Genomic DNA, 10,000 nt, shown 5'->3' on the forward strand with positions numbered 1-10,000 from the left:
TTTTTAAGTCACACCACTAAAAGTAAACAGCTGTTCTGTTTGTTTATCTTTTCTTTTGTTTTATTTTTAGTGATGTGGATAAATGAAAACTATTTCCATTAAACTGTCATCATCATCATCATCATTATTTTAATATCCATTTTTCAATGGGGGCAGATTGTGTAGATCTATATTTAACATAGTTGTGTGCGCTCAACTACAGAAAGACCTTTACTACAGCAAGGGTCTTCAAAAAAAAAAAAATTCCCCTTATAGACAATGTGTGTGAAAACTTACTAAGCTGGGTTATCAATGACATCATGAGACTGCAAAGCAGGCATTTCTGCATGGTTGCGCTTCATCAGTTACAGCCATAGAATCCATCATTCAAAGCCCACTAAGAACTGCTGTTCTTATTTGTAAACATCAAAACATAAAATTACTGGCAAATGCAAAGCTTTGTCAAACTGGAATTAATTAACGATCTTCTAAACCAGTGATAGGTGCAGTTAAGAATAAATCTAAAACTGTTGACCCCAGAATGAAGAAAGATAAAATCACTTTTGACTTCATTAGTCTTTTAAATCAATGTAAAATACTTTTTTTGCTCAAGTGATTCATTAAAATAATAATAATAATAATAATGAGCATATATGATAATACACATGGGTTTTAACCCTTCAGCATTCAGATATCTCTACCAAATTTAATCCTTGTTTATTAAGATTCTTTTGAATTAATCACGCATTATCTTGCAACTTTGAGATTTTGGTGGTATGACTGTTTATCTTTCGAACGACATTGTAGGGTAGGTGTGAGAAGCCAGATCTTGACATTTTGAACATGAATCAGAAAGGATATTTGAGCCAGATACGGCTGGTTTAAATGTGAAAGGGTTATTAAAGTTCTCTTATAAATCTAATTTTTTATGCAACTGTTTTATTTATCATGATTTCAGCTCAGTTATCTTGCCAAAGAATTAATCATGATTACAAGTAGTATCTTTGTGTGTATGTGAGGGGTGGGAGGCAGATTTTCTCTCTTTTTTCTTCTTTTTTTAAGATACAGACTAACCTATGATGGTTTAACTGATAGGTAATAATATCAATATAATTCCTCTTTCAAATCCACTTTGGGAAGAGCTGGTCATGTCACATTTTGAAACAGGGTGTGTCAATATTCATTAGACTTAATCCTCTCCCTCTCTCCCTCTCATCTCTCTCTCTTTCTTTCTCCACATACACACTTTTAAAAATCATATTTCTTGATGTACTGTTGTTTATCTCAGAATTAATCTTTTTTACTAATCAACCCGACTGCCACCGCCACTACCACCACTAATCTGTCTCTGCTCCTGCTACTGGTAACACTAGCCATTTTTGTCAATTTGAATTCTGGCAGCAGTTTATGTTATCTCAAATTAACAATAATCTCTTAGAAAACCAAGTTCTCCCCCTCCCCTGATGATATCACTTTTATACAAAAGACAGCAGTCTCTTCCATATGCTGCTGTGCTGATCTACTAATGTCTTGGGATGTTTAGTTACTGTCATGTTCTGGATTCAAATGCCACAAGTGCTATCAATATCCTGAGCCTATAAAATACGTGCTAGTCAATATCGTAAAATAGTCTGGGTTTTTTTTAAAGTCTGTTGACTGTGTTCCTCTCTAAAACTTATAGTCTTGTAGCAAAACCAGAAGCCATAAGATTGTCATTACTTATTGTTAGTTTAAATCAGAGGTTGCCGAAAGGAGTCTGAAGGGACCCCTTAGGGATTGGTGAGGAATTACAGGGAGTTCTGAGTTCAAATCGTATCAGTATCAACTTTGTTTTTGCTCTCCCACAAGTCAATGGAAAGAAGTACCAGTAATATACTCGGCTTTATTAGATCCATCACACCCTTTTTCCAACTTTTGTAGGCTTGTGCTAAAAGGACAAAGTTAAGAACTCCTGTTTTGCTTTAGTCATTTTCTTTTCTGTATGAGTGTGTGTGTGTGTACACTCTTTGACTTGTTTCTGTCATTGGATTATGGCTCTTCTGGGAGGGCCATCTTTTGAAGGGTTTGGCCGATGGAATCAACCCCTGGTACTTGTTCTTTTGATCTCCTTTTTGCTGAACCTCTAAGTTACAGGCTCAGAAACAAACCAACACCAGTTGTCAAGTGTTGAGGGACAAACATAAACACTAAGATGCCAGCTTACACACACACACACACACACACACACACGTGTGCATGTGACAGGCTTCCACACAGTTTCTACCTAGCAAATTCACTGACAAGGCATTGGTTTGCCTTGGGCTACAATAGAAAGCATTTGTCCAAAGTGCCATGCAGTGGAACTCAGCCCCAAACCATTTGATTACAAAGTGAACTTCCTGACCACACAGCCATGTCTAGACTCCTGTGTTTGATATGTCATCACCATCATCATCTTGATAATCATTTCTAGATCCACTTTCCACATGGTAAAGTGGATGGCTCCTCCTCAAAGCATCAACTCACCACTTGTTGTGTTCCGTTAACCATTTTCTTCTTTGGTTTTCCTCTTCCACAGTTTCCTTCCTACTCGGATATATCCTGACACTTCTTCTTCACCTGACAATCATCATTCACACACATTACATGTCTGCACTTTATATTGAGTCATCTCTCCTGTACATTACATCTAATTACTTTTTTACCTGGTTTTTCTCTCAGTTTGTCATAAACATTACACACCTGGCAAGACATGTTTACTTCATTTTCACTTCCTCTGCATTCAGTACCTGTGTGTTCACTACCATGGTCAGCAGTTATCTACAGTGGACACTAACCAAGTGACCAAAGTCATTGATACCTCTGAAATATAAGAGGTTTACAGGTGAACCTCAAGTCCGTTTTACTTTTGTGTGACATAAACCAGTCTGAAAATTAAAAGAGAACAAAAAATTTCTAATTCTTTTATCAGACATTTTGACATTGTATGATTCCAAAATAAATAACTTTTTTTCATTTTCATGTTTTTACATTTTAACTTTCAGTTGTATGACAGAGCGTACATCCTGGGACCATCCACTTTATTCTAAAATCATGGAAGAATTAAGTAAGTAGATTTATTATTCCTACGACTCTTTTATATTTTTCTTAAATTCACAGAGAATAGGAAATGGTTGGATATCAATTAACTATATCCTGGACAGCTTAGCCAAGGGATTGGTTATTTATGTCCTTTCCCTGGTGTTACATTGCCTCCTTCGCTAAGTTCTTCTAATCTACTTTAGCTGTTGGATCCACAGTCACCTGGGTTCTTTTCAGAATCAGAACTGAGCTCCAGATTCCTGGGATGATGTGGTCGAGAGATAAATCTCACCTCCTAAATGTTAAAATTCTAGTTTGTCTGGCATCCTATCAAGATATCAATTCCTAACAACAGTTGTATAATTAAAGGGCAACGTAGGAAGGAGAAAGTGACCTACCCAGAAACATGACAAAATATTTGCTGTAGAGGATTATTACCATTATTTTGTCACTGAAATCTTGGTCTTTAAATCTACTTTGGCCATGTTTCTAGCAATAATGTCTGTTACTTTTATACCTTCCTTTTAATTGTAGTTCAGATCTCAAAAACATTTGCAAAAATAGAGATATTTTGATACAAATGAGTGTCTATTGTTTCAGACTAGCAGGCCTTTATAATTGTTAAAGAAAAATATATCTTAAAATATTTAGATTTGATTCTTTTATTCTTTTACTTGTTTCAGTCATTTGACTGCGGCCATGCTGGAGCACCGCCTTTAGTCGAGCAAATCGACCCCAGGACTTATTCTTTGGAAGCCTAGTACTTATTCTATCGACCGTGTTTTGCCGAACCGCTAAGTTATGGGGACGTAAACACACCACCATTGGTTGTCAAGCGTTGGTGGGAGGACAAACACACACACACACACACAAATATATATACATATATACGACGGGCTTCTTTCAGTTTCCGTCTACCAAATCCAATCACAAGGCTTTGGTCGGCCCGAGGCTATAGTAGAAGACACTTGCCCAAGGTGCCACGCAGTGGGAATGAACCCAGAACCAAGTGGTTGGTAAGCAAGCTACTTACCACTCAGCCACTCCTGTACAAAAAAAATATGAAAACCTAGATCATTACCATTACTGAAATTTAACAAAAAAAAGCATTTTGGAAAAGATTTTTTTTCCCCCCTTTTTTATAAACCATTGAACTATTGTAAGGCCCCTTGTGTAAACAGCCTTATCTTTATCGACACAACAACTTTTCCATTTACTTTGAGTTAAATGAAATAACAGATGTTTTTGGTGCAGGGCTTCCTTTTTTGTTAACTGATGGAGTTAAACTCTTAACAGCTTTTTCTAAAATGAAGATCTCTTCCCAGCAACTATTCCACACCATTCTGTATAAGATATATTATGTTAATGTCTTTATATTGTTATCTATAGATTATTTATTTTTACTTTAATTTCCTAATACGTTTGTCTCTTTTTCTTCTGAATACCAACTTCTTCCACTTCCTTGTTTCCAAGAGGTTTGTGATGGATCACGTTACCGACAGATGGTTTTCAACTCCCTGAGGTTTTTATTATGTAGAATTTTGATATCAAGAAAACCATCATTTGAATTTAATAGACTGTGGGAAGATCTTCTCTCAGAATTTCTGCAACACAAACTTTAATTTAATAAATGTTATATATAAGTAATTAAGATTCGGTAATTTTAGAGTGGAACAAAAGTTACTAGGGTTACTCAAAATACATTCTTTACATTTGACGGATGTTTGTTCTCATCTTGTTTGTTGTTGACACAACATTTCGGCTGATATACCTTCCAGGCTAGAGGGTATATCAGCCAAAACATTGTCATCATCATCATCATCGTTTAACATCCGCTTTCCATGCTAGCATGTGTTCGACGATTTGACTGAGGACTGGTGAACCAAATAGCTGCACCAGGCTCGTTCTGTTAACAACAAACAAGATGAGGACAAATATCCGTCAAATGTAAATAATGTACATAATTCTTCATCACTTAAATATAGAACTTTGTTTATTTTTTTGAAGAGGATTTTTGCAGAAATATAAATGAAAAGAATAAGGAATTTCAGTTTCTATGGTATCACATTTACGAGAATGAAATTCACCAAAATAATTACAAGGCTAAGAGAGAGAGGGAGAGAGAGAGAGAGAACAAAATCAAGCGAACTGACCTCATCACTTTACTGAATTTGTGGAGAAAAACCAGAGGAGTGAATAAATGATCAGACTACCTGTTTCTGACTTATCAATTCGTTTATTTTACCTGCATTTAGTTCTTTTACTAAGCCTGGTTACATTACATTACTCACTTCACCTGTCAGAGATGGATACCAAGATTTCTAGGAAAATGCCAACAGAGCTGATCTGCAATCATTTATATACAAATTTTATTCCGTAAAATCAAATAATTAAATCTATCAAATTATTCTATTGAAGTATTTTTGTTTTATAATTTATTTATGACTCAGATGGACAAAATGCAGAGTTAACCCCTGCTGGATTTGAACTCAGAAAGGTTATGATAGCTTGTTCTAGTTGTGTCCAACAAGGAAGTTGGTGTCTGGCTTCCCTGTACTTGATTTTAAACTTTCTGCAACTGCAGCTTCCCACACGTTTGGCTTGATACCAACAGCATTCAGTTCTTATAACAAAACACCTTTTGTGTGGCACTAAACACTAGCTCACTCTTCGGTAAGCACCCATTGTCCATGAGTCACACATTCTCCACCCAATACAGATAACTGGTAGTACACAAATGGGGAGAACCAAAGAAACTGAATAATACCTTTAAAGTAATCACTCAGGTGTCTTTATCATACCTTGCACCTGAACTATCGTGTGGCTGAAGCACAAGACCCTTATTTTGCCCAGGGACTCAACACAATGTCACCATTGATGATAAAAGCTATGAAACTGGCTGAACATTCTTTTACAAGTGTGTGTGTGTTGATGTTTGTGCTGAAAGGCAGATACTCCTAACACATTATTTCTTATCAGCACATCGTTTCTCAGACAGGTTTATTTATGTCAATTCATATCACTTACCACATTCAGCATGTGGTTCTTATTTATAACTTTCATATCAGTATTTATCCACTCTTTTTTTTTTTTTTTCTTGTTATAGACTTAGAAATGTTTTGTTGTGCAGCAGTGTTGTTTTGTGTTGGTCTCTTAGAATTTAGAAACTTTGCTTGGCCTTTGCAGATAGCCTTTCTGCCACTGATCTCAGCAAGCATCTAGGTTAGGTGATTCTTGACAATTACATTGTCATGGAGACTGCTATTCCTTAAAAGAAAGATTTTGTTGGCCTTTCTAATTTCAAGATAACACTTGAAATGATTACTTCAAACAAACAAACAAAAAATCACCTCATTCATGTACATCATCATCATCATCATTATACATTGTTCTTTTCTTTCATACTGTCACATGGGTTGGATAGGTGTACTGGATGAAAATATTTTTGAGACCTCATTGAAGCAGTAGATCTAACTGGGAGGAGAGGATAAGAGGATGGGGAGGAGGAAGAGGATGGAAAGGACAGGTTTATCTACACCATTAAGGAAGGAGGGAGTAATGAGCAAATGAAGATAATGATTATATTGGTCCACCAGCAAGATGAAGGTACCAGTTTGTCCATTAGTTGTTTGACCTACTGCTTTAGCAGTTAAATAATATTCTTTTCTACTCTAGGCACAAGGCCCAAAATTTTGGGGAAGGGGGCCAGTCAATTAGATCGACGCCAGTACGCAACTGGTAATTAATTTATCAAACTCGAAAGGATGAATGACAGTCAACCTCAGTGAAATTTGGACTCAAAACATAAAGACAGACGAAATACCACTAAGCATTTCACCCGGCACATTTACCACAATACATAAAACTTTTCAGATGTTATAAGCTAAAAAGTTGTGGCAACTGGTTGGTGTTTCTGGAAACTGGTTGGTTTTTCAATTATTGCAAAGGAATACACAAGGCTTCTTATTCTCAAGATACAGAGTTTCAGTAAGAAGAGATTAGACTTCATATTTGTTATAAAGTTTGGAGCAGGAAGGAAACGCAGTCAAGGAAGACTAGACAAATTTGGGACTTGACCCAGTGAAATGGCTTTCATTGAGACAGGGGCAGAGAGAGAGAGAGAGAGCGAGTAGAAACTTATAATACAGTTCTATATTTAAGAGATGAGGAATTATGTACATTATTTACATTTGACGGATATTTGTCCTCATCTTGTTTGTTGTTAACGCAACGTTTTGGCTGATATACCCTCCAGCCTTCAGCAGGTGTCTTGGGGAAATTTTGAACCTGGGTTCTCATTCCTAAGGTATTTTTCGACGTTGTTGTTATTATTATTATTATTATTATTCATGTCACTACCTGGAATCTTGGGGTTAGTAGCCCACGCTCTTAACCACTACACCCATGGGCATATGGCGTAGTGGTTAAGATCGCGGGCTACTAACCCCAAGATTCCGAGTTCAATTCCAAGCAGTAACCTGAATAATAATAATAATAATAATAATAATAACAACAACGTCGAAAAATACCTTAGGAATGAGAACCCAGGTTCGAAATTTCCGCAAGACACCTCATGAAGGCCGGAGGGTATATCAGTCAAAACATTGCGTTAACAACAAACAAGATGAGGACAAATATAAATAATGTGAATATTACCAGATTTAAAATGTACAAGAATGGTAGAGTAAAAGAACTAAATACCTTCTACTTAATTTTGGTAATTCTATTCAGAGTTCGTATTTCATCAGATTTGAATTTATTGTTAGTGTTTGACTTGTTGATTAATAAAATAATATATACGCTAATTTGCTGGAATAATTCAATCAACTTCTTGCCGTCCTTTGGACTCCTGTAATATCATTAATATTCAAGTTTATTGGTCTTGACGATTGCTTATTTAAGGCAACTCCATATTGTTTCACAAAGTTTAGAAGTCTCAAAGGAAATCATAATTAGATTTATTTTTGTAATCTAATTTAATTTTATTAAAATAATTTGATTAATAATTTACATAAAATTTATGAAAATTACAATAAATTTTCACATATAAAGCTTCAACAATTATAAGTCAAATGTATGATAAGTAAAGCAAAATTTGATGTTTAAATGAAGCATCACCTGAATTATTTGCTACTTTCTGTCTTCGCAATTTGCTCTTTTCCAACGAGTTGTATTACACCTGAGCACTGTGCACAATAAGCTCCTCCTCCTCTTCCTCATCATCATCATCGTTGTCGTCACCGTCATCACCTCCATCACTACCAAAGGTATTGTAGAGAGTCTTACTGCTGCTCTTGATTCTGCACCGTTTCAAATCTGTGTCCTTGGATAACTGTCAAAGAATCAGAAATAAGAGTAAAGATATTGGGGTGGAGTCAGGCGTTGTGTGGCACTCCGTCGGTTACGAGGACGAGGGTTCCAGTTGATCTGATCAACAGAATAGCCTGCTCATGAAATTAACATGCAAGTGGCTGAGCACTCCACAGACACGTGTACCCTTAATGTAGTTCTTGGGGAGTGAGACAAGGCTGGCCCCTTTGAAATACAGGTACAACAGAAACAGGAAGAAAGAGAGAGAGAAAGTTGTGGTGAAAGAGTACAGCAGGGTTCGCCACAACCCCTTGCCAGAGCCTTGTAAAGCTTTAGGTGTTTTCGTTCAATAAACACTCACAATGCCCGGTCTGGGAATCGAAACTGCGATCCTACAACCGTGAGTCCGCTGCCCTAACCACTGGGCCATTGTGCCTCCACGCGGTCGGGCAATAATACAGATAAATCTTTGTTAATGTAGTCCTTACTAAATCCTTATTCAGTTGTACAGACTGTAAATCACTTTTGTGATAATAACCTTAAAGTTGCTCTCAGACTTTGATCCGTTAAGCTCAAACATATTTATTTAGCCTCCGTCCCTACCCACCACCACTACCCTTTCATGGAAAACTCTCTCAATTTATTGTTTTAAAAGATTTTTAAAAAGTCCTTATAATAATTTGTTGTTATCTGTTTTGTCTCTCAGAGAATGTTAATAGAAAACCCCCTTCGGCAGCCAACCCCCCCTCTCTCTCTCTCTTCAGCAATTAGTCACCCCTCCTCCCCTCCTTAGTTTGTCTTTGTTACTGGTATTGTTGTTGTTGTTGTTGCTGTCGTTTCCTATTGATGTTTATTGGTTGCTTTGTTATCTTAGCAATGCTGAGGAAAGTGTAAACCTTTCTCGAACAGATCCCTTTCAACTAACCTTCTTCTGATGTTGCGTTTGAGATATTTATTTCTATAAGGGGAGCAATGAGAACAAACGGACTGGGTTGTTGTTTCTCTCTTTCTCTCTCTCTCTCTCTCTAATATATATATATATTCACTGAATTGAACAGAAAGAATGTCAAGCTAGGTAGATAAATAAATAGGAACATTCCAGATGATCTTTTTTGCAGTTTCAAAGAATGGACAATAAATAGACAAATTATTTGAAAAGAACTCTACCACATCAAAGTAAACTGGCAAGTTCCCCTCCTCCTCCTGTGTGTACATATACACAACACAGACTCTCTTTCTGCCACCCCCTCCACTCTCCTTTCACCCTCTCTGTCCCACTTTTTTATCTTTTCTTTTCCTCTTATCTTAATCTAGTAAGAAATCCTATAATCTAATTAGACATATTTTAATCAACATAATTACTGATTTGCTTTATTGAATGCTGGATACTAGTATCTGAGTTATTAACCGAGGACTAAATACACTTCTTATTACTACAAAGCCCTTTACTCTTCCGCTCCGTGTTTCACTCATCCAAACATTAACGCACGCATCCCTTTCCGCTTCTTTACAACAATAACAATTACCTTTGGTGCTTGGAAGGGCACACAGCTGTAGAAAACCCTGCCAAGGCAGACACTAATTGGTGAAGGTCTTTCTGCTAAGGGAATAATGGTATTGCACACACGGAAGGGTCTGGCTAATTGCTTTT

The 10,000-nt window shown here is 36.6% G+C and overlaps 1 protein-coding gene across 5 annotated transcripts in view; it reads left to right on the plus strand.

The window, feature by feature from the left end:
- LOC106868269 (dystrophin) overlaps positions 1-10,000 on the plus strand; it is a 111,884-nt gene that overhangs the window by 70,643 nt on the left and 31,241 nt on the right. For all 5 annotated transcript variants that reach the window (XM_052970287.1, XM_014913465.2, XM_052970288.1 and 2 more), the window contains one exon: positions 3,003-3,064. In XM_052970287.1, the coding sequence (XP_052826247.1) occupies positions 3,003-3,064 (62 nt within the window). The remainder of the gene's footprint in view (positions 1-3,002; positions 3,065-10,000) is intronic.

Source organism: Octopus bimaculoides, chromosome 8 (assembly GCF_001194135.2).
Source record: "Octopus bimaculoides isolate UCB-OBI-ISO-001 chromosome 8, ASM119413v2, whole genome shotgun sequence".
NCBI classification, from domain to species: domain Eukaryota; kingdom Metazoa; phylum Mollusca; class Cephalopoda; order Octopoda; family Octopodidae; genus Octopus; species Octopus bimaculoides.